At 39.4% G+C, this 24,821-nt stretch overlaps 1 protein-coding gene across 1 annotated transcript in view; it reads left to right on the top strand.

Moving 5' to 3' along the window:
- The first annotated feature begins 945 nt into the window (after positions 1-945).
- ARHGEF10 (Rho guanine nucleotide exchange factor 10) overlaps positions 946-24,821 on the top strand; it is a 102,533-nt gene continuing 78,657 nt past the window's right edge. Inside the window, exons 1-6 of the mRNA XM_074153000.1 lie at positions 946-1,021; positions 18,992-19,162; positions 20,293-20,583; positions 21,815-21,881; positions 23,070-23,149; positions 24,283-24,339. Coding sequence (XP_074009101.1) covers positions 985-1,021; positions 18,992-19,162; positions 20,293-20,583; positions 21,815-21,881; positions 23,070-23,149; positions 24,283-24,339 — 703 coding nt within the window. The 5' untranslated portion in view covers positions 946-984. The remainder of the gene's footprint in view (positions 1,022-18,991; positions 19,163-20,292; positions 20,584-21,814; positions 21,882-23,069; positions 23,150-24,282; positions 24,340-24,821) is intronic.

The following is a 24,821-nucleotide window of genomic DNA, read 5'->3' as shown; positions in this document are numbered from 1 at the left end:
ATCTATGGGCTACTCAAGAGTAGGACAGAAAATATAGCATTGATTCTTCCACTGTTTTCTGTGGCTTTTGGAAACTTAATTTTCATCCTCAGCCTTGTTCTGAAATCTTTCTTTTTGATCTGCTGTCTCTTGAGTTAGAGTGAAAATGGGTTTGGGGCAGAGAGTATGCATTGCTCAGCTCAACAGGTCCATTTTTTTCCTTCTGGATGACACTGGAGTATCACTATTAAGTACTCTTACGGGGAAGGAAGGAAAGTCTCTCTCTCAGGTTCTGGGCTTTGCTCTCTCTCAGTGTGTATTCAGGACCAAAGTAAGGGAATACTTTCTAGGTTTATTCTTTCCCTTAAAACATGAGACCAATGACATTTGGGAAAAGAGGAAAGAGATGGTGCTCAGGAGACTGCTTCCTGGTACTTCACTATACTCAGGAGAGGTGGAAGCAAAGGGCCTCAAGCAGAGTTTTTAAGGTTGTCAAAGAAAAGAAAAGAAGAAACTGTATATAAAGTGTATAGTTATAACTTGGATTTCTGATTGCCAAATGGAGAAAAGCACCATCAAGACTGATGCGCTTCCTAGAATTTTTATCCCCCTCCCCTTCATGAAGATTTTGAAACAGAATGTATACTGCAAACAGGCATTGAAATAACATGTTTTAATAATCAGCTTATGATTGTCACAGTGGGAGCTGCAGAGTACCAAATAGTTTGAAAACTTCATCTTTCTTCAGCTGCCTTATTGAGATCATTACAAAAATTGGCTCCAATACTGAGGGCTGTGTACATAAAAGTTTGGACTAGATGTGTTTTGAAGCAAGAAGCCAGGCACATCTCTTCTCTTCCACAATCGTATTAGCTAATAGGTATGACCTTGGCCAAATTGAAAAGGAGTGTCTCACTATTTGGAAATTATGTTCATCTGCAAAACATGTTCCCTTCGTTTTTTCAGGGTTTTCCAGTCTGCTAAAGGCGCGGTGGATACACTAGGATGGACACAGAGGAATTCCCTCCCCCACCACCAGAAGGTATTTGAAATAATTTGGGTTTTAAGCCAATTTTGTTGTAACAATTTGATTATATTTCCAAAAGTGTTTTTACCTCCCCAACACTCCCTTTCCCCATATCACCTTATGACTTGGTCCCAGTGGTATTTTGCTGAAACATGATCTCCTGCCATCTACCCTGTCTTGTTCTTGGACCTTGCTTGCTGGCGTTACGAGAGCATGATAGGAAGAAACCTGGGGAGCAACTGATCCTTACAGTCCAAAACTGCAAATATGCATTTTCTAAGGCAACATTATGTGGGCTGTATCATCACACCTTTGTCATGTGCTTTGGCAGCCTCAAGTGTTCATGCACATGGTGCCCTGTAGAGAAAAGAACAAGTGAAGCCTGTGGCACAGGCAGGATGTTTGGACAAGTGCCTCAAATGTCTGGACAGATTTGGAGTCTGAATTGAGAGGACAGAGAGGGGAGTGAGTTGTTTTCTGTTAGGGCATGTGCTGCTTCCACCAAGCATACTTAATCTGGGCAGTGTCAGCTGAGGGCTGTGGCTGAAGGACCACCTTCTGATGCTGCAGTTCTCTAGCCAGCATGCATTCCCATGGGAAGCAGAGGTTCATGCACAGCTGAACCTCTGTGTGGTCAGAGCACAGAGATTTATGGAAGAGTGTGATATATGCTGGGCTATGGAGCTGGTTCTGTAAAGTTAGCTCTCAGTGCCCCTTGCCTGCTGTATCCTGCTAGCTCTATGGCCACTTTTATAGCCCAGGTTTCAGAGGGCATAAAAGTAGGACGTAGAAAGGCACTGTGTCACTGCCTTCTGCATTTATGTTCTCCATAGGAGAATATGGCTATTTTTTTTCCCTATTTTCCTGTTTGATTTCCTGTAAAAGCACCTTTTTGTAGTGTTTGGTATTACGTATTTTAAGTCTTAAAGGATTTGGCTTTTGGTAGTTAGATGCTGGGAGATTTCTTAGAAGAGCGTTACGCTTGTTCTGATCATCCTGAAGTACAAGTTTATGGAGACACGGGTTATGGAGACCTATGGTTGAACCCAGTGCAGCTGTTCTTATTTTGGTAAAGTCACTAGTGTAGTTTGTATAGATACTGACTTTCTTTCCCATAAATGTTTGATCTTTCCCTCATATAGAGCATTATTACTTACAGATTTGCACTCTGTTATATACATTGATATATGTATATATTAATATGTATATTATTAATATTTATGGCCTCAAGGTGTGCCAGGGGAGGTTCAGATTGGATATTAGGAACAATTTTTACATCAAAAGGGTTATTAAGCATTGGAATGGGCTGCCCAGGGAAGGGGTTGAGGCACCATCCCTGGAGGTATTTAAAAGCCGGGTTGACGTAGTGCTTAGTGACATGGTTTAGTGATGGTTTTTTATCAGAGTTAAGTTGATGGTTGGACTAGATGATCTTAAAGGTCCTTCCAACCTAGACAATCCTATGATTCTACATTATTGCTTATAGGACATCTTACTTACCGTTCACACAGAATTTATAACTATATAAAGCCATTTAAGTATGAAAGAGGATTTATCTTAGTTTTGTTCAGCCATTTAGGAATTTGCAAATTGTCATCCTGGATCAAAACTACTTTCTCTCTAATTTAGACACTGCCACAGATAGATGTCTGTTACTAGATACTACCTAGGAAACTGGGAATGTGAAAGAAGCAGAAAGTTGTGAAATCAGCTTTTAATGGGTTAGATTTCTGGCCAGCCTTGTTGACAGTTTTATTTATGCTCCGAGATATCACTGAGGTTATTGTTGGCAAAAATGCTTTTCCTGTCTTTGTCCTAATCCATGTCCTAATCCTGAATTTAGCTCTGTTTTGTTTAGTGACAGTTACTGTGAAACTGTCTCTATCGGATAATGCATTTCCAAAGCAATGCCATGCTGCAGGGCAAGAGTCATCCCTAAGGAATTAGTATTTCCACTTGAGCAGGGCTGCCGTTGTTCAAAGACAGCTAATAATTGCGGCAACAGCTCCAACTTTGTGCAGTGTATCAGTGTGTGGGATACTCTGACAGAAATTCAGGGTGATGGAGTTCAGTACGGTTCCAGAATTCAGGTTCTTTTTTTGCAAAGCTCTTTGTGATATGTAGAACTGTGTATTGTGTCCTTATTTTCAGACGTGTCCCTCTTTAATAGGCTGGGATTAGACTTATTTAACATAAATTGAGATTCTGCTCTCCATGATCTTGCATCAGTGGATGCTTTGCACGTCACCTCAAAAAGCTTTGTCTGAAACTATTGGAACTTGTATTTTATTTTATTTTTTACTTTACCATTGCTAACTCTCTTGAAAAAGCTTATTAACAAAAGGAATATCAGTGAAGACAAATTTTGATAATTACACTAAAATACACTTCAGTTCACTTCCTAGATAATTCTGATGAGCCGTTTTGCAGGTCTTCTACCTATTTGTTGTCCTAACAAATATAGCTGTAGTATTGAAAGTCGCATGGCTTCCTTTGCATTTACAGGTGTATACCTTGCACTATAAATCTCAATTTTAATCTCGTCAAGTAGGTTTTCTACAGTTTTGACAAGTAACTTCCACGAATTTATTTGTATCAATCCTGAACCGTCATCTTTATCATGGGGATGTTGTGAGAATGTGTATGGAAGCTATGCAATTAAATTAATCTTAAATAGTGTCTTTCCATTAGCAGTAACTGTCTGTATCTCTGATGTTGAATCTGAAGTGAAGGTACAGTTAAGGTCAATAGTAGAGCTTTTTCTGCCACTTCTTGATAGCAAAAAACTCCACGCGATAAAAGAATAGAAGATAACATATTTTGGCTTTATTTCATTTATTATGCTTATGCAACATATCTGCTCGTAGCTGTTTGGACATTCCATTCATGCATTGTTAATTAGGCAGTGACAAGTTTGTGCTAGTTAATTCCCTTACCCCAGAGCAAATTCAGGTACTGAGGAACTTGAGAAAAATTAATGTCCGTATGCTCCGTCCTTCAGACTGCTTTAGGAAGAGATTTTTCTTCTAGCTGTGATTAAAAATTCCCTAAAGTTTTTTTCTCTATACATTTTCAATGAATTTGTGTTTTAGCAGTTAGGGAGCATTTGAAGAGGGGTGGATGCATATGTTTCCTTGGCTAAGAGCATAATCCCAAAAACTGCTTCTGAAATTGATTCTTGAAATGATAGTACTAGCTCATGTTCCCTTCTTTAGTGTGTCTGCGCACATGAATTTATATGCAGAGTGCTGCTATTTAAGCTTTTATACATAAAAAATTTCTGTTTTGTGGAATAAAATAGAGGATGATTCTTGTTCTCTCTATCAAAAAAAAAAAATTGCCATTTTCATTTAGCTTTTTAAAAAAACTAATTTTATCATGACTGTAAGTTATGTTTTTAATTGGTTGCTGTAATGGAGTGTCTGTAACCGAGCACATTTAGACAAGAGAAGGCTATGCCGTGGACTGCAGACTGTGCAGCAAGGAATTAAAAGGGTGGTAATTCTGAGTATCAGGAATCACATCGTGCTTCTCCTGTAGAGGAGTCATCTTCACATTGTCCAGTTAGGATGGGATGTTTAACGCTAGGATCATGTCTACAGGTGGTGGCCTGTGCTTGTGCTATTACTACTTTATTGGAAGATATGATTTCCGGCTGTTTTTTTATTTCTTTAATTGAAAAATTTCTTATGATCTTGCAAAATGGAAATCCATTTCTTTAAGTGAAGACTTAAGAGGTGTTTATCGGAGCCTGTTTCAAAAGGAAAACCAACTTTGTTTGCTCAGCAGGACGGATACCTGACAAACAGCTTCTTGCCCAAGGGAAGCTGGGGGGTGTGGGGTGTGTGTGTGCTCTCTGTGTCAAACAGGCCTCCGGTTTTGCATTTTCATCTCTGACTGTGTCTGTCTCTCACTATTTCTGTGAGAGAGTACAGTGTGCTAGTACATGGCACTACGCCTCATACGACTTCTCTGTGAAAACTATCAGAAAACATTGGGTGTATTTCCTCATACTGACTGTACTTGCAAACAACTCATCCCAGTTGTCCTATGCTGAATTGCCATTTACAACAATAGTCGGACCTAAAATAAGCTTTAAGCTCCGTTTTATAAGTGAGTCTACCAAGGTAGGTTAACGTATAGTGATGAGATTTGGAGTATGGCTGCGTTGCAATACAGTTCTTGAATTGTAAATAGACAATATATATTTTGTTTCCTGTTTACAGAAAATTAACATTATTTATATTAAAATTTTAAAGTGAAATACTGACATTTCAGTGTTTGTACAAGGACATAGTGAGAATGAATTTGATAGCATAGTCTTCGTATTGCTTCCAAATGCTCTCTCTACCTGAGAGAGAATCACTTGTAACTCTTCCTCATTCGGGAAGCATGAGGTGCCCTTGAAGACCAGGTGTAGTGGAGAGCTGGGTGCTCACTCACCTATACCACTGTCCCCGGCACCGTGGGTAAAACTAGGTGAGAAACCTTATTCTGCTGAAGTTTGGGATCAAAGATGTTCTTCAGTGGGATGAATTTTGTTTGTTTTTTTTTTTAAACTGAAAACAGACTAAGGATATCTCCTAGACACCAATTGTAAAAGCATTTTATACACCTTTTTATACAAGTCATCAACTCTCAAGGGCTGTCAGTGGGATATTTCCTTGTTCCTGATACAGAGAGACATAGATAAAGGAGGCCAAGGACTTAAATCTGGATATCCTGTATATGATCGAGTGCTGTGATTGTGTCCTTCCATGGTTCTTTTTTTTTTTTTTTTTTTTGTCGTTTGCCTGCTGGTGCCGGAACACTAAAATAGCTGTAGTTCCTCTGTCCTTGAGAAGGAAGTCTGGCTTGAGTCTGTGGGTAAGAGTGAAGTAAGAACATTTTACTCTCATAAAAGTTCCCATTGGGAATGACTTTACATGTTCTAACAAAAAAAAACTTAGAAATTTTTTTTAACCCTAGTAGGGAGCTACTGGATGGCTGCTGTCTTTCACTGCAGGGATGACTGTTTCTCTAAGGGAGGTGCTTTTTTTTTTTGTGTGCTATATCTATTTCTTTCAGATTATTTAGTTACCTTTTGTGCTGTTTAGTGAATGTTTTCATAGCTTATTTAGGTTTTAACTGTTTTAACAAGCTAATTTTGTGACTGACACAAGAGGCAGTTAAATTTGGGCTTTTATAATATTGACAAGAAAAACACTTGTATGTTTTGTGGTTTAGTCTATGGAAGTGAAGAACACTGGAGGGGCATAAGCTTGTATTTCAGACTAAAGTAAAATAAAAAGATGTTGCTTACTGTGATTGGGGGATTGGAACAAGAACACTGCTTAAATTAAACTGCGGCTATAAAGGGAGTTGGTCTTGGTCTAAACGGCATTGTTTGTTAGATATCTATTTTCAGCATACAGACAGTTACAAATGATGGTAAAAGGGGAGCCAGGATTTCAGAAGAATGAGAACAGAATATGAATTGTAGTTATGAATGGTCCCTTGTTTTTGAAGCTGGCAGTAGCTTGCTGCTGACATCCCATCTGTAACAGAACAATTTATTTATTTCTAAAGATCACATTTCTCTCAGTACATAAAGCAAAATGCATTGTTTGAGGTAAGGATCAATTATTTTGTGTGACAATCCAGACAAGCTGTCTAACAAAGGGTAACAAGAGGATTCCCACTGCAAAAATGCAGCTACGGTGTCACATGTCGCTCCTAATTTTGTGGCTTTTTCTTCTAGTCAAGTGTCTTTGAGTATTGGGAAAAACAAGAAATAGAAAGAAAATAAATAGATTAATTAAAAACTTGCTTCTGTTTTTAGCATGTACAAAAAACCCACAGTTTACGTAGGTTTAACTATATCTTGTTTTGAAGTAATCCAGTAAAATATTTGCTAGATGTTTATAAAGTGTTAAGTGATCAAATGTGATTCACTGTCACAGATTTCTGAGAGGTTGACCTCATCCTTTTGATATTATTTAATGTTTGCTCTCTGAATAATAAGTCGTAGTTGTTTTTTCTATTCCCTCAGCTGTTTTGTGAGGTGACTTTACTGCTGGACTGGGCTTGCTAGCTGTGTGCAGGGACAAGGCCCAGGCATGTTAATTGAGAAGAGCGATTGATGATGAGATAAAGGGCTTCCAGGGGATGGCAGCAAAATTTCATCTTCTGTTGGGGGTAACTAGTATTGTTTGCCTAAAAGACAAACAAATTATAAAGGAATTTGTACTGATTTTTGGGTATTCCTGCATTAGATATTTGTGTAAGCTAAGTTCTGAAGCTTTAATTTCAAACAGCTAACATATAAGGAGAGGTGTGAATTATTATTTTTTTGTTGCTGCTTTTGCCTTTTTAGGACTTGTATCTAGCATTAACTGGCCAGGATAAATTGCTGCCAAATAACTTAGGGATTTTTTGGTTTTGAGGTTCTTCTTAATTCCATTTCACTGATCCCAGTAAATATTCACTAACCATGCCTAAAGCCTCTGTAATGATTCTACTCTAGAGTTTATGGAGAGATTAATTTTGTTTATACGTTGTTATAATTCTTTTATCTTACGCAAGAGCACAGGTTAAAACTTGTTTGCATTACGATAAATAAAGTGCCTGAATTATTGAATGAAACATTTATTAGGTGCTGCTTGCTTTTACTGTGGAGAGGAACTGAAACTATGCCTAGCAATCTGAGGAAGAGATACACGATAAACATTTTTTTGGGAAAAATCCTCCAATCCTCTATTTAGATTTTCTTTTTTCTTCCTCATTGAATTAATCTTTCCAGGAAATGTGACCTTGTCATAGTTTCATTAAAATGAAAACTGAAGATGATTTGGTCTGTCAAAGAAGGGTTGTTGCAGGAATAGATCTCATTGTTAAATAGTCTGTTGTTGAGCCAAATAACTTTGGTTAGGTAAAAACATTTTTCCTGAAAAATCTTCTGTTATGCCAATAACAAGTTTCTCCAGGGACTGGAAGAAGGACGTGTGTGCTCCAGTGCCACGGGGATGCCCACAGTAGTGGGAGAATTCCCAGTCTCTCTATTTCCCAGTTCTGCACGCTGCAGGGAGAGAGAAAGGGAAATCCGGGTGCCAATGCAAAAAGTTGCCCTGGAGGCAGTGAAATGGTTCAGTGTAACATGTCCAGGGAATCTTAGCAGTCTTTCGTATTGCAAAGGAATACAGGAAAATATTGTATTTTCTTGTATCAGAAAGGAATACAGGAATACAGTAAATTTAACTTTGACTGGGATTGCTCTTTCCCACTCGTGTATCTGATGGTGACCTTTTCATGTTTGCAGATGAAGAGCACTTGCCAGCTAAATGCTTAAGAAGACTCTTCCTGTTGGAAGTCATTCCTTCCTGACTTCCCATGTGGACTGACTGAAGCTCTGAGTCCGATTATGGTGGTTGTCTTCGGCCAGTGTTGGGGCCAAGGCAGGGCTTCCTTTCCCTTCCGTGGCTCACAAAAGGAGGCAATGAGAAGGACTCTGAGGCTGGTGGAATGAAAAGTACCAAGGAAACAACATTGTAGTCCAGCTCAAGCCAGTGTCCACTGAGGTGGTAGGATTTCTGGTAGAAGGTATGGTAGAAGAGTATTGTAAAACAGGATTTTGGAGAGTTCAGTTTGTGAGTCTTGATGTAAGAATTACTGTTTTTGTGAGTGTGCTTGAATTCCTCAGGTATACTTTTTTAAGCTATAACAGGACCGTGGTGTGTTAGGGCAAAGAAGAGCAAGATGCGTTAAAACAATAATTAAAATAAATCCTAAGAAAGGGGATGCTATAAAACTCTGTCCCTGTTAGCTGCTGGGATAATGGATTTGTCAAACTTTGCATATATCAAACCTTATTTACAGATCAATCTATCTGTGTAGATGTTCTCTAGGCTGCACAAAGGGCTAAAAACAGAAATGAGTAGGTGAGAAGCCAACTGAAATCCAAAATATTTTCAGTATCATCCTGGATTTGCAGGACATAACCATTCTGTTCTAGTGAATACATTTTTCTGTAGTAAAAGAATCAGTAAATTGCTGTAAAAGTTTATTTCTAGATTATTTTCTTGTTCAGAATACATTGAGGAGAAAGTGCAAATAGTTAAATCTAAGTTATTTTTAAGCATGTGAACAGGTGGCATGTCCTGCTCTGGGAGTGTTAGATGAAATTACTGGTGGGGGAAAAAGGAACCTGTGGCAATGTATCCAAAAAGACAAATTGATCCCTGAACCCATGTGTGTCTTTTGAGCCCTGTCTGAGCTGTTACCATGGAAGAAAGCTGGGCATATGAACGCCTCTGATGCAAGTCAGGTGCTTTTTAGGTGTTCAAAGTGCTGCTTTTGGGAATGCCAGTAAGTGACTCAGTTTTGACATTGCTAGATAATGACCAATGGCTCAGAACTTAGGCGTTCTGTCACCTAAGTCATCTGAAGGTTTGATCTTGAAGTATCCAAAATGTATTATTCTTTATGAATTTTTTTTTGTGATATGGATCTGTAGGAGCAAGTCCAGAGGAGGGCTGTGAAGATGATCAGGGGGCTGAAGCACCTCTCCTGTGAAGACAGGCTGAGAGGGTTGTGTTCAGCCTGGAGAAGGCTTTGGGGAGACCTTATTGTGGCCTTCCAGTACTTGAAGGGGGCCTACAGGAGAGATGGGGAGGGACTCTTTATCAGGGAGTGCAGCAATAGGAAGAGGGTAACGGTTTTAAACTGAAAGAGGGGAGATTTAGATTAGGTATCAGGAAGAAATTCTTTACTCTGAGGGTGGTGAGACAGCAAAACAGGTTGCCCAGAGAAGTTGTGGCTGCCCCAACCCTGGAGGTGTTCAAGGCCAGGTTGGATGGGGCTTTGAGCAACCTGCTCTAGTGGGAGGTGTCCCTGCCCATGGCAGGGGGGTTGGAACTTGATGGAAGGGTCCCTTCTAACCTAAACCATTCTATGATTCATATCCAAAATGTGTCAGCCTGGTGGAAAGATACTGCTAGACATGATCCAAGACCTGAGGTACTTGAAGCTTTTGTTTTAGGTGGATTTCAGCTCTTTTTGGTAAGATATACAGTTGATCTACTCGAATTGTATGTTTTCTTTCTGTAGAAGTGGGTTCTTCTGGTCCACCACTTTTAGGCCCCCGCGGTCTATTTCTGCTTCACGGGACTCCCAATTACTCTTAAAGTCCTTTCGGTCCAAGGTATTATCAGATGATACAGCGGTTTCATGTTGCTAATTAGAATTTAACAGACTGTATTAGAGAAATGCATGTTCCTCAAACAGTTAAACAGTAATTGCTTCAACATAAAAAGTAATTATTTGGAAAACTAGGTATTAATAGATGGTATCTGCTAGGAAAAAAAATGTGAAGACATAAAGCACATGCCAGACTGCTCACACTAGTGGAAATTTTCTTTAAAATGGTTATTTTCTCACAGATGTACTAACTACATGGTCAAAACTACATTTCCTAGAAAATTTTCCTTTTTTTTCTTTTTTCCTCACATGAGACCTGTATCCTATGATTAGCCAACATGTTCCATCCTTGCACTGCCAGAGCTGGATACTTCATTTTCCTAATGACTTTGTAGTCCTTCTGCTGTTTGATTTATTAAAGCTCTCTGGTTTTCCCATTCCCTGCATTGACTGTCCATTTGGCAGCATGCTATAGGTGAGTTCAACAGTTGGCATGCACAGTAGTTGAGCCTGAGCTCGGCTCTGCAGCCATCGTCAGAGCCTGTCTCTACCAACAGATGCGTCAGGCAGCAAGGCAGCTTTTGGTTTTCACTGCTGTACCTGGTGGCATTTATACTAATTCAGACTGTAAACCTTGGTCCTTGGTACTATTAAGTGTTAACTGTATTGGTAATCATAGAATCATTAGGTTGGAAGGGAGCTCTCAGATCATCGAGACCAACCATCAAATTAACATTGCGAAAACCACCACTACACCATGTCCCTCAGCACCATGTCTACCCGTCTTAAATACCTCCAGGGATGGCAATTCCTCCACTTCCCCTCGGCAGGCTGTTCCAGTGTTTGATAACCCTTTCTGTGTAGAAATTTTTCCTAATACCCAATCTGAACCTCCCCTGGCGCAATTTGAGGCAGTTTCCTTTTGTCCTATCACCTGTGACTTGGCAGAAGAGACCGACCCCCACCTCTCTACACCCTCCTTTCAGGTAGTTGTAGAGAGCGATAAAGTCTCCCCTCAGCCTCCTTTTCTCCAGGCTGAACAACCCCAGCTCCCTCAGCCACTCCTCATTAGGCTTCTTCTCTAGACCCCTCACCGGCTCTGTTGCCCTTCTCTGGACCCGCTCCAGCACCTCAGTCTCCCTCCTGTAGTGAGGGAGGACACGGTGTTTGAGGTGCAACCTCACCCGTGCTCATTACCCACTCATTACAGGGGGATGTACTGTTCCTTTAATACTGATGGAAAGCTAATACCCTTTATTATGGATAGATGTTTTTCAGCGTAGATATGGATCTATCATGTAGTTATGCATTTTCCAAATACTTTCCTTACAGCATCTCCTTTTAAGGACTCCACTTGCTGCACATCAGCAGCATTTCTTAGTGAAAATTTAATGACAGAATCTACTAATATGGTGCTGAGGTGGAAAAGACCTGCTGGGGACCAGACTTGGTCTACATTTCTGGCCACGGCAGGCAATACCAGTGTCACCAGTGTGCTGAGTATGAAGGCGGTTGAAGTAAATGGTCACAAAATTGCTGATTTTATGTAGCAGCGTTTCTGATTATAGCGTAACCAGCACTGAAAAGCATCTTGTGGACTTACAAGGGATACAGGTCTGTTGGTGTTGCTGCTGCTACTCTCTGGCCAGTCTAATTCATGTCTAATGTTTTTATTTAGACCTTTGATTTTTTTTTTTTTTTTCTTTTGGGATTCTTTTAATTTTTAGCTAACTTTAAGCTTAAATTTTTTAGCATTGTGAGTAGTTTGTATGGTTCAATGGTTTTGGTGTTTGTAAATCTTTCCTAATATCCACAGATCTGGACTGTATTTCAAGAAATAAAATTCTTTGCTGTTAGGCATGCAGTTGTTAGCAGTCTGTCTCTGAAACTTGAGTCTCTAAGCAGGCAGATTCATCAGTCTTTCGACGTCAATTTTGAGTTTGTTTTTTATCCAGAAGAATAATACCTGTTGTGCATGCTTGACAACATAATTAGTATGTAACGAGTGTATCTATTAAAACTTAAAGAAGCATTTTTACTCATTTCTTTGTTGTTTATTTGCAGGGAGAGCCTGTTAATTCATGTGGTTTTGCTTTTATTTCCATCACTGGAAACACTTTTTGCCTGAATGTGCACTGTTTAGTTTTGTTGGTTGTTTCTTCTTTTGTAACTGTTTTCCGCAGAGACTTGTGAGGCTGATGTTGTGGTTGTGCTTGGATGCGTGCAGGAGCCGTGGGTAATTAGCAGCATGCCCATACCGCAGGGACCTGGGTTCCCTGCCTCGCCAGCTTAGCACAACTGCCAGCGAAAGGGGAATGAAAATCCGTGGCTCTGACCTGCTTCCCATGGGAAAGAGTGCTCACCCGTGCGTTTTTGCATACACGGTTTTGCTTTAGGCTTTTTTTCTTTCCCCCAGGAAAATAGACATTTTCCACCTGCGTGACCGTATGAGGGGCGGATTTACGGATGCCAGTGGCGTGCTGACAAATGTCACCCTGTGACTTGGAAGCGTCAGTGAAGGGCAGCATTTGCAGGAGCGCTTGCTCCTCAAAGTCAGCCTTCCCCTTACGGGGTCCCTCCTGCCCTGCCTGGTCACTATGCACATCTCGCCCCTCTCCCTGCGTGACTGACAGTAGAGGAATCATTTGGGGAAGGCAGGAGAGAGATGCGTAAGCTGGGTACCAGAGAGAAGGAGTATTTAACTTCAATTTTCTCGCCTGATAGCGAAGAAGTGGTGGTCACAAATGGGAGATCTGAGTAGGTAGAAAATACCGTGTTTCTGTCTAGCTGTGGGAATGCAGCCTCAGTGCTAAAAAGCTGGGAGAAACTAGAGGCTATCCAGTGATGACCAAGTCTCTTAAAACCTTTTTGCAAGTTCCCACTGAATATGAATCAACTGTCATTTTCCGAAGGTTTACAAGTTGGACAGCTTGTTGGCCAACAACTTGGGGAATTTTGCAGGCACAAGTGTTTTCTAGCATAAGGTTCACCTTCCTGACAAACGCCAAGTGTCTTCTACAAAATTCCACCTGAAGTAAAAAGCAAACGGATCAAGAGCCTGTTCGTCGTGGAGCACAGTCAGTGTGGTATGTTTAGGCCCAAATGGTTAGTTTTACAAAACTAATGATAGCTTTAAAAATTCGCTAATTTCCTGGTATCTGCGCACTTCCATTTCATATTTCTATCTAGTGCTTTGTACACTTACATAAGGAGATGGGCAAATTTTAACTCTTCAGAAATAAGACTCTGAAAAGGCAAGTGTATCTCAGCTGAGAAATCTTTGGAGTGTATCAAAGTTAAATAATAAGTACTTAAATTGCTATGCCCGGCTGTTTGCTTTGATTTGTAACCTTTGTAAGTTATCAAATTTTATAATACCTTAAAAATATTCTGAGATAGTAAACTACTTTAATAATTTTAGTGGAAAGTTTTGCATATTTCAAGATACTCAAGAATTTGTAGAAAGTTGAAGCATTTGGGGAGTTCAGTTTGAAGGAAGAGGGGTCTATGCAGTCCCGAGTGTCTTGTTGCAATCCAAAATACATGAGTATAAAAGATAAATGTTTTAAAACTGCACATTGAAATAAGAACAAGCAGCTCCTGCAAGTCTGCTTTAGGTTCAATTAATTTTTTTTTTTAATTAAATAATAATTAGATATATTCCATCTGAAGCGTTGTACACTTATTACTGGTCAGTGTAAGGTAGTGATATGGTAAAAGTGGCTAAAAATGTTTATTGTTTAGAGGAAAAAAAAAGAAAACTTGGCAATCAGTGAATGTACAAGAGAGATTACACTCTAGGGCTTCATCCCTCTCCCTCCCCTCCGCCCCAAAAAACCAATGTGTTGAAAGAAAATTGACTGTAAGAGGGAGAGAAGAAAAATAGTTTTCCTTTCTGAAAAAGTGCATATTTGCCACGTCCTGCAGTCTTTGGAAAATTTTTTATCATGGAGTCTTTAAAATAGATAAGTTTCCTCTTTTTATTCCATATTTTCCTGCTAACTTTTAATTAAAAAAAAAAAAAAGCCTACAACTGATTGCAAGGATGACATTCCAAATTATACAGAAGCCTTCAATTTCTAAATATATTTTTCAAACCTTAAAACATAACATAAAATATACATATTTGTTGATGGCACCGTGCTTGTTTATATCCAGGGCTTTCAGGTTTGTTGTTACTGTGCTCCAGACTGTTGAAGTCTTCCTGCTCGGGGTTCTGTTTCTTTCTTCCTTTGTTGTGGTTTTCCATGGAAGAAACTCAGTTGACTTCCTCAGGATCATCTCTGATTTACACAATTGCAAGGGAGGACAGAGTTTTGGTGTGCTTTTTTTTTTTCTGTGTGTTTGCATTGTATTCAAAGTGCATTTGATAGTAAGCGCAGAGCTATTTTGTCTTACTTCTGTATCTCTAAAATGAACTGTTGAAGGAAACTATTCATGAAGCTTCACTAGCTTAATCTCAGCTTTAAAATTAACGTCACTCTCAAACTTGTAACTCTTTAGCTGTATTACAATGAACTGTAAATAGTTTAAAGAAAATGAATGGGAAAGCAGATGGTGCCAAGAATGCTTTGCAATTGGCAGAGCAACCAAAAATTGTTTAAATTTGTTTATGCCCCAGCAGGTCTTTGTAAACACAGCCTAAGTTAGCTTGTTTTTGAAGTAAGCTTAAGAAAAAGTCATTTCACTGAATAACATGCCACAAAAAAAAAGTTGTGCTAACAATTACGAGAGTATGTATTCTTTTTTCTAATCCTAAATTTGCACTTTCACACTTAATTTAAGTGTAGTTTTTTCATTATATCAGATTTATTCTTTTTCATGCTTTAAAACTCCAAGTAGAAAATTTTAGAAATGCAAGAATTTCCCTGATGCATTTGCAAAGCAAATGCTGCAGAATGGTATTGGCAGGACATGAAAAAGTTTAATCAGTTACTGTATTCTCATTGCTCTGGTTGGCACGTGTAAAATTAAGGATGCGAGTAGTGGTGAAAGGGCAAATTGGATTTTTAGTAATTAATTAAATTATTCGAAGTAATTCCAGGCAGACTCTGTAACGCTAAGCAGTCTGTGATGATTACTTTGGGGGGAGAGGGGAAGAAAAAAGTAGTTGTCCTCTATGAGATTTTGGGGGCAGGGAGTGCCTTTGGAAATAGTCCCCTCAACACCACAGTTTTTCTCTGCAAGCACAATTGCCTGGAGATGCACTTTTTTTGTTTGATCCGTTTGATTTATAATTAAAGTGCTGAAAGAACTGGTTTTTGGTTTTTTTTTTCACAAGCATGAAATTTTGCAAGATCTGTGGTTGTTTTTTTGTAGTCGGATTCAGCCCAAGTGTGACTATGATGTGTGTCTTCCTGATTTATTGTAGCACTTCCCAAGTGCTTTCATGTGCATTTCGTGTTTTGGCATAAGACAAACAACTGCCGAAAAAGTACATATTTTCAGAACTGTAGTTATTCAAGATGTCTTTTCTGGTGTGACATAATCTAAAGTTATGTACAGTGCTGAGCAGCTCTTCAGTTCAAGCAAAAATCCCCTCACCTTCTCTTTGTTTTTGTTATTAAAGTACTTTTTTTCCATCAAATGAAATAGTATGCCCTTGAGATTAAAAGCTTAATGGAGAATATTTTTATTAAGTATGAGACTGAAGGGGACAGTAAATTTAAAGGGTTAAAGTTTATCTTTATACCTACAGGGTTAAACAAATGCAGAAGTGGTGCAAAGCTGAAATACAGTTATAAAAATTTCTGAAGTTTTTTCTACGATCTGTCCTTTTGAAAGGACGTGTAATCTGAGAAAGGAATTTCTTTTTTTTTTTTTTGCATCTGTTTTGTAATTTTAACCCCCTGTGCCATCAGTGATGTGATTTAGGGCATCTTTCCAGGGTGTAGTGCCCAATTAATAGGGTTCTGTGCCTTCTTTATTTGTGATGCAAAGTAAATGTTTCTGAGTAAACAAAATGGGGCAGCATTAACAGCCATAACAGAAAAAAAAAATTAGGTGGCACTTTCCATTTTATTTTTTTTTTTAATTCAGTTGAGAAAATCAATTCCTGTGTTAGGATTTTTTCCCACAATCAAAATAAGAGTTGGTTGCTTTTTTAGGGGGAATGGGGAGGCCTGTTCAAGGGGAATTGTGCATCAGTTGAACAGGTTTTGCTCCTGGGTCCTGAGTCATTCCTTTTGCTTTTAGTATCTCAAATTACCATTTTTTTTTTTTTTTTTTTTTTTGCCAGTGGCAGGTCTTGTCTGTCTCTGACAAATGGCACTGCGCTGGACTTGAGAGCCTGGGGAACTGCATCAGTGTAAAAGTGCTGGAGTAGAGAGTTATCAGGCATCTGATACCTGAGTTAACCTTTATATGTCCTAAGGAAGTATTTGGATCCAGAAGCTCCATAACCTAGCAGCCACAAAAAAACTCAGAGGTGCCTGCTGCTCCTGTGACACTTCCCTGCGTGGTTTGGAAATTTCGTAAGCATACACGATTTTTCTTTTGCCCATGTCTAGAGCTGACCCCCAGTGAGCAGGTGGGTTCACGGCTCTTGGCTCCAGCAATGCCCCCGTTTCCTGACTGGCCTAATCCTGCAGAAATGCTCAACTCCTTCCAGTAACCTCATCTTCCTCCTCCTCCCACCATGCAAAGTGCAGACAGAGCTGGTTTATGTACTTGAAGTGGTTGCAGCTGTGGTTCACTTGTATAGTGCAGCAAGAGGAGTGGTGGGCAGCAGTGCATGTACGTGAAAAGTTGTGGTTTTGTGGCTGTTACCTGCTTGTGAGTGCCATCTGCTTGCTCACCTGCCTTGCCTGCGTGACTAACCATTTCCCACGCTGGTAATCACAAAAAACAGTTGCCTTAGTATTTCACGGGTTTGGGTTTTCCAAATTTGAAGTACGCAGGCATACTGAAAACATAAGAAACTGAAAAATAAAACAGCCATCCCCACCCCCCTTTTCTTTCTTTTCCCATTACTGTCAAGCAGCACAGTCTAGTCAGATGGATGCTGAATCAGGAAGAATGCTGTGATTGTCTTGAATCACTTGAAAGAGCTCTGCAGGATTTTTTGCACTGTTCAGAGAAAAAAATATTACTAATGGTCAAAAGCAAAAATGAGAAACCTTAATCCAAAGGATGACTGTGTACAGAAGGATTTTTAAAAACCGTCAAAATTAAATTAAATGTCCTGCTGTCTCAGCGAGAAACCACGACAATAAATGCAGGATAACCCCTTTTTTTGTTCCTTACTATTTTTGCAATTAGTTCACTTTTTCTCCTACAGAGAGGCTGCATGAAAGATCTTGTTATTTGTGGCTGTGATAAAATATGCTGGCTCAGCCTGCCTGAAGAAACAGAAGCCTTGGCAGGAATGCTGATTACCATGACAATCTAAGCAGTCTAGAGCTGTGGTTTGTGTGGGTTTTATCATAAAGATACAAAAAGTGCCCTGGATGGTAGAAAAGCTGATAATACCATCATGACTCAGGAGATCTGATCGTCCTTGCAAGACTTTGTTTTTCATATTATGTTACCTGAAGAGGGGCAGGGGGAACCCTATCAACTTCATGCATATTTTTATAAACATACTGGTGTATTTACGTATTTATCTATTTTAATATTTATTTTTAAGCTATAGTTATGTGGTTTCTTTTATAACACGTTAAATATGTTGATGAACACCTGTATGAAAGTCAGGTATCCATCATAAGTTTGAGGAAGAGCTTGGGAGGAAGGTCAGCTGGGACAGAAAATTTCCACAAATTACATTTCTGCCTCCAGGGGACCTCTGGTAAGAGTTTCTCCTCCAGAAGGTGGAGAACCGCTAAAACAGGTCTAGGGAGGCGGGGAATGAAGCCCTTCTGTTTCAGAGAGCTGCAGTGAAGGCTTCTGGAAGCAGGGAGGAGGCTGGTGGGTTTGGGCATCCCTCCCTGCAGCTGCTCTGGCTATGCCTCCTCTGCGGTGTCTCCGACAGAAGCTTTGGATGCTGCGGGCAGCCTTCTCGCAATGCGAGCGCACAGCAAAACCAGTGGTAGATAAGGCAGTGAAGGGTTTAAATCTTTCTGGGCTCTTGAGACTCCTGCGGGTAGGAACAATAGCACGAAGGGAAACTGCCCGGCACTTCTTCCTGCTCCCCTTCCCCAACCCCACGGACAGTGCCAAATCTGTGCTGCAGGGTCTTTGCAGGCAGAGACAAAAAGAAAAACCTACGCTCCCACTTCCTATCTGTGTTATGGTGCAATTATTTCAGCCATGACTTCTTCAAAGGTAAGAACTGAACCTCCACCAAAGTGTACCTTGTGTGTGGTACTAGCGTGTTGCATAAGGTCGTTGGTTTAAAACTATCTCAGATTGGAGTAGGAAAACCAATCTACTGGACTCATAAGTGTGAAGAACGTTACTGTCACTGGCATTTTGATACTGTTAAGAAAGAATAGACTTGGAAGTTTGAGTTAGGAAAAATGACTTGAAGTTATAAAGTCCCAAAGTCCCTGTGCAAATAAATTAATCTGTGACCTTTTCTTGTTTAAAGAATCAGATATTTAAGAGTTTTCCTAAAACTGTTTTGGTTCATTATAACAAAAGCAAGGGTATTTGCATTATCACTTCTTAATTGCTTTCCAAGTAATTTCATTGTTTGCACTGAAGGATTTATTGAAAACTGCATGACATATCAACATGTCAAGGAGCCTCTGTTCCAGTAACATAAGAATCTAAGGGTTCGTTGTATAAGCTTCGTTTGTAAAGTGGAACACTTGCTGGTCCCATGAAATCATTATTAAGAGCAAATAACCAAAACCGTGTTTTTCTGCCCAGTTTTAGAGCATGAACCAAAAGCCACGGGTACGAACAATGAAGAGGAGGACGAGGGAGAACAGTTTGACTTTGACAGTGGAGATGAAATACCAGAAGCAGACAGGCAAGCCGTTGTGCCGCCTCCTCCCGATCCTGGAAACAACATGGAGCACCAAGAGGCTAATGCTGCAGGTGAGTCAGCCTGTTGGGCTGTGCCTCCACTAGGCTAAATTGTCCAGACTGATTATATGATGCCTTTTCTTGACAATGCAATAAAAATACTTGTAAAAAGAGGTTTCTGTGGAAATACTGTACACATTTTGAATATTCCTGCTAGTTACATTCATGGGAGATTTGACAGGGCAAATGACCGTCACATGTAATTCCTGTGAGGTTTCTCATCCAATTGTGGCATCCAGACCAATGGACTGGTCTCAGTCACAGTGCCACGCTACAGGAAAGCTTTATGCCCTTTCAGCTCTAATGGCATGTGGGTGACTCAAGATAAGCTGTTTTCACAGCTAAGCTTGCTGGCTGCTGATCTTAAGATGACTTGCATAAAAATAAATGGAGTCTGAATGTAGGAATTTTGTTCGTAAACGGAAGTCTTACTTTATTGAACATTAAAATGTTTGTTACAACACACGCAGATGTTACCAATGCCGATGTGTTGTCTGGAAATAGCTATATTCTGCTCAAAAATACAACAGCTGATTTTGCTGACTTTGATCCAGTTTCCTTTTGTAAGTGGAGTCATTGTGCTCGTGGCAATTAGATAGGTATCTCTGAAACAGAAAATAATTTATTTTCAAAGAGGAGAACTTTGAAACTTATTTTCTTTCTGCTTTTCTTAACAGAGCTTTTTCAGGACTGTTTTTTGAGGAGTGTCCCTCCAGCGAACTCTTTCTCTCCTCATGGCTATTCCTAAAATGTTTCTTGTATTTGTGTTCATAAGATCCAAATTCATCTAGAATCCAGATTTTAACCTTCTGAGTTTAAGGCTGTTTTGAGCCGTGTGCTTATGACAAGCAAAAGAGGACCTTGGCTACTTGTCAGAAATCCTCCTATTCAGGATTTAGAATCCAGTTACTGTTGTTCCATAGGCATCCTTGTAACCCAGCTTGTTTTGGTGCTGTTGGATTCCTTGTCTGTAAAATGGGAGGACAGCACTACTGTGTGGGAATTTTGTGAGTCATAGATTGTAAGTAACTTGTATAGTAAGGATTGTATCAGTATTTAGGATATTTTCAAAGACCAGTATTAAGCAGCTTGAACAGATATGACAAATAAAACTTTGTTGTTGTTTAATTTTTCAACTAAAGGGGCTGATAATTTAGAAAACAGCGATAAGCTACAAACATCAGAACCTGCTGTGAAAGGCACTCCAGCCAAAGTAAACCCCTACTCAGTCATCAATATTTCACCAATCCAAGACAAGGATCCATCCTCATCACCAGAACCAAGTCCTCAAGATGAATGTGCAAGCCCAAACTTGTCTGGTGGATATTCTGTTCCTGTCCCCTGTGGCTATGCTGTGCCATCTAATTTACCTTTGATACTTCCAGCATACTCCAGTCCTGTCATAATACGCAGTGTTTCTGTAGATGAAGAAGGTACTGTATTTATGCATCTTACTTTATTTGAAGGGGAATCCTTGTTTAATTTCAGGTACCTGTGCTGTTTTGTAGATGCTTGTGTAGCACCAGCCTGGGTGTGTGTGGGAGATTTTCTGTCCAAATAAAAAAAGAACTTTGAATAAAAATGTCAGTTTATTAAAAAAAAAATAAAATATTCCCACAGGACTCTGCTTGCCATACTGGGATTGAGATACCTAAGTAAAGATGCATAAGAAAAAACACATGTACACAGTCAGTTCTTTCTCAACCCTTCTGGAAGTTGGTGATGCTTGACCTTTGTTTTGCTGGCCCCGTGTTACAACATATAGTGCGAGGGAGGACTCCTGTCTGATTTTGCCATTAAGAATGATTGATGCCAATTCCCTTTTAATGTCATGAAATAATTTCCAGAGCCATAGTTCAGTGTTCAGGCTAAATGGTTTCTTCTTATACCTTATCATGCTTTATCTAGGTCCTGGCAGAGTTCCTGTCCCTTTTACCTTTTCTATATGCACTTCTGTGTGCTTGTTTATATTCCAATCCTTGTGGATTTGAGTTGCTGTGGCATTTTTTCCTTGATGATTTGATGAATTCTCTTTGTCCTTTAGTACAATTTTAAGACAGAAGAGGAAACATGAAAGGGAAATAACTATGGATTATTACAGAAACAGGAACACTCCCCCATTTTATAACCAGAATTAGTAAATTCTGACAGCTTAATGTCAAGAGAGTGGGAGAAACAGAAAGCTCCCCATATCCTGCCTTTTTTTTTTTTTTTCTTGTATTTTGAATATACTATTCTTTAGCTAGGCAGCAATTCTACTGTAATTCCATGTACAGTGGTACTTTTTGGTTTTGCAGCCTTTGCTGTCTACCGCCATTAGGAATATTGACAAGTAAAAACAAATGTGTTTGTGTGATTGTTACTACCTGTAGAGGAATATATGTTTGAGAGATTAGAATTAAATGCATCGGACATTGTAATTTCCTCTTAATAGCTCTCATGCCAAATTACTGTCTCTGAATTCTTTCATTTGCAAAAATGGATAGACTGAAGAAACTTCTAAATATTTTTAGATGTGTTTAAGATAAAAATATTGTATAGAAGTAGATTATTAATTAACAATGAACCAGTAAAATCAGTTTCTTGTGCTAAAACGTACCATTTGAACCACACTGATGTTTTATTCCAAACATTTTGGTGATTATATTTTTTTTTTCTACTTAGTAGGTACACAGTCAGCAACTGAAGAATGCCATTGTAATTCTGTAAACCCAGAGGAGCCTCAAAATAGGTGATTGCCAGTTCAGCGTGTTTTCTTAGGAGTTAAAGTTTTACAGATCACTAAAGCTTACATTTGATAAATATTTTATTTTTCTTGTGTGATGCTTCCATGTTTGTTCTCATTTTCTTAACTCTGTATCTCTGGTTGTGTAGCAAAATCAGCATTGATTGAGGTCTTGTATATGTAACTGTGCATGACATTTTTGAAGGAGCCAGGTTTAATTCGTATGGAGTCATAGCAATGTCAGCTGCAACAGGCAGCTGGAGATCTTGTAGTATAGCCTACTGCTTTCAGCAGGGCCACTGCCAACATGCCATTAGATCAGCCATGGCTTTGGTGACTGAGCCCTGAAAACCTCCAAGGATGGAGGTGCTGCAGCTTTCCTGGGCAGTCTTCCCTGCTGTACTACACTTCGGTGAATTCTTTTTGTTTTTCCCCTGATGTCCAAACAAAATCTTCCAATGTTGACCATTCCCCCTTGTGTATCATCTGGCACTGAAAAAAACCAGACCCCAAGCCCCCAAAACAAACCCAAACACAAAAAAACCCCCAACCAACCCCAAATCCATCACTTCTGTAGCTCTCTTTCAGATAGTTATAGTTGCTGTTGGATCACCCCATAGAATCCTTTTTCCCCAGACTAAATAAGCTTGATGTCTCCCACCTCTTTCATTGTAGTCCATGTGCTTCAGTCCCCAACTTCAGTTTCTCCATGTCTCTAGAGGTAGCTTGAGTTTCTCCACAGCTCTTTAGAAAGTGGGGTGTTGGGAATCCAAAACTGGACCTGCTGCTGCAGGTTTAGCCTCACCAGCACCAACCAGAGGAGGATAACGGCCTCATCAAGCCCGATGGCTTCTGATGTATCCCAGAAAATCTTTTGTCTTACTTACAGTGAAAGAGGAGCTCTCGCTTTACTGCTTTCTAAGAGAGAGTTTCCTGTGTTCTGGTAGGAGAACTCAAAAGCAAAATACTTCTTGAGATTGGAAGGGAGGTGTTTTCAATTTCTTGACTAAAATTGTCCAACTGTTAAATAGAGTAGATCTCCTAATTACATACTGAAGTAGCTTTTTTGAGTAATCAGCAGTCTCGGGGTAGGAGCTGGAAGGCAGCAAGGTATTTATTGTCTTGTCTTCACAGTTGTTGGAAAACATTGTGGTGCAGCTTTTAATGCTTTTGTTTTGTGGCCTTTTTTTCAAGTGAAGATAATGAGGCCAAGAGAGAAGATGATGCTCTGGCCAAGTGGGTTGCAGATCCTGCAAATACAGCATGGATGGAAAGTAAGTATCAGTGGGCACTGAAGTACAATTGTAGAAGGAGGTTAATTTTAAGTTGTGATCAACAGTATGTGTGTATCTATATGCAATTATATGTTTTACAGGAATGTCCATGTTCACTTTTATTGTATTTTTTCAGATACGTTCCAGAACCAATTTCTACTAGTTAAAACATTCAGCAGTGTAATGAAATTGTGGATTTTAAAATAAAGTTAACATTGACTTTTCCATCGAGTGCTTTTTGGAGTCTATGGAGTTGTTTGTCACTGTCCTAATGAAATTGTTTGCCTCCATCAATACGTCTACAGTAGAAACTTGCTCAAGTTCAGAGTCTGCCCTGTGGATGTATATGAAATTGTTCTTCTCATGCAGTAATTGGCAAATAAGTTCTTGGAGAAGGTGGAAGGGAAAGAATTGCCACTGTTTCTTAGTGTGTGCCCTTGGCTGGCAGCTGCATTTTAAGTCAGAACAGGGGCTGTGTGGTTTGAGGATAGGTTAATCCTGGCTATTCTCAGCTGTTCCCACTGGGCTGGAAGTTCATCTTGCACGTCACTTGAAGTGGCTGAAGAATTTGCATCCTTGTTCTGCCTCTTAATGTACTACAATGAAGGTTACTTAGTTGTGGTTCTCTTTAAAAAACATCTATTACAGCTTCTCTACAGCTATTTAGTAAGGTGATGAACAGCCCTCGACAAGCACAGAAGATGTTATAGTGCTGTAAAAAGGAGGGAGAAATGTTTGCAATTGAAGTGGTTTTCTGTTTTCAGGCTACCAAAGGTCATCACAAACAATGCACATAAAACTGTGTGAAATTTCATGAATACCTGATGCTGTTTTCATGCATTATTTGAATGATGGTCAGATGTACCAGCAAAATGCTCGTGGAGAATGAGTCATATCTCCATTGTATTCATATATGCCAATATAACCAAAATTCTTTAGAATACAATAGAATATTGTCAGTTGGAAGGGACCTACAATGATCATCTGGTCCAACTGCCTGACCAGTTCAGGGCTGACTAAAAGCTAAAGCATGTTACTAATTATTGTCCAAATGCCTCTTAAACACTATTTATTGGTCCCATTCAAATTTTAGGGGCTTTCTAATTTGTTGGTTTTTTCTGTTTTGCTTTTAGACCCGGATGAAGTAATTTACGATGATGTGCCAAGAGAAAATTCAGACTCTGAACCAGGTTTGAGGTCTTTGTAATACAGACCACGTTGAAAGCAATGTAATATGGAATTATGTTCATGTATACTGAATAGATACATTCATTAAGTACCTAAAATATACATAAATGGAATTAACACTGTGCCAATAATTGGTAGGTCTTACCAAGTTCAGAATTCAACTAACTCTTGAAAGACATTATCTCAGTAGATCTCCTACACCACTCTTCTCAGAAGAATAATTCTGTTTTATTCTATAGATAGTGCCCCAAATGCTTGAGTATGCTGTATATTAGAGCCTTGAATGTTGTAGCTATAGTAACCTAAACAAGGCAAGGTAGGTAGGAAAAGGGTGTTTTAAATAGCTTAGTAATGTACGATAATGCGTTATTGTCACAGTTATACAGAAAACTGTTCGATTCTTGGAAGTCCCCCTTCAACATAAAAATACCCAATAGATGGAAGAGGAGATTCAGAGCAGCTGCTTACCATCTTGAGTGTGACT

Source organism: Numenius arquata, chromosome 9 (genome assembly GCF_964106895.1).
Source record: "Numenius arquata chromosome 9, bNumArq3.hap1.1, whole genome shotgun sequence".
NCBI lineage: Eukaryota > Metazoa > Chordata > Aves > Charadriiformes > Scolopacidae > Numenius > Numenius arquata.
This window is presented reverse-complemented; position numbering and strand designations above follow the sequence as displayed.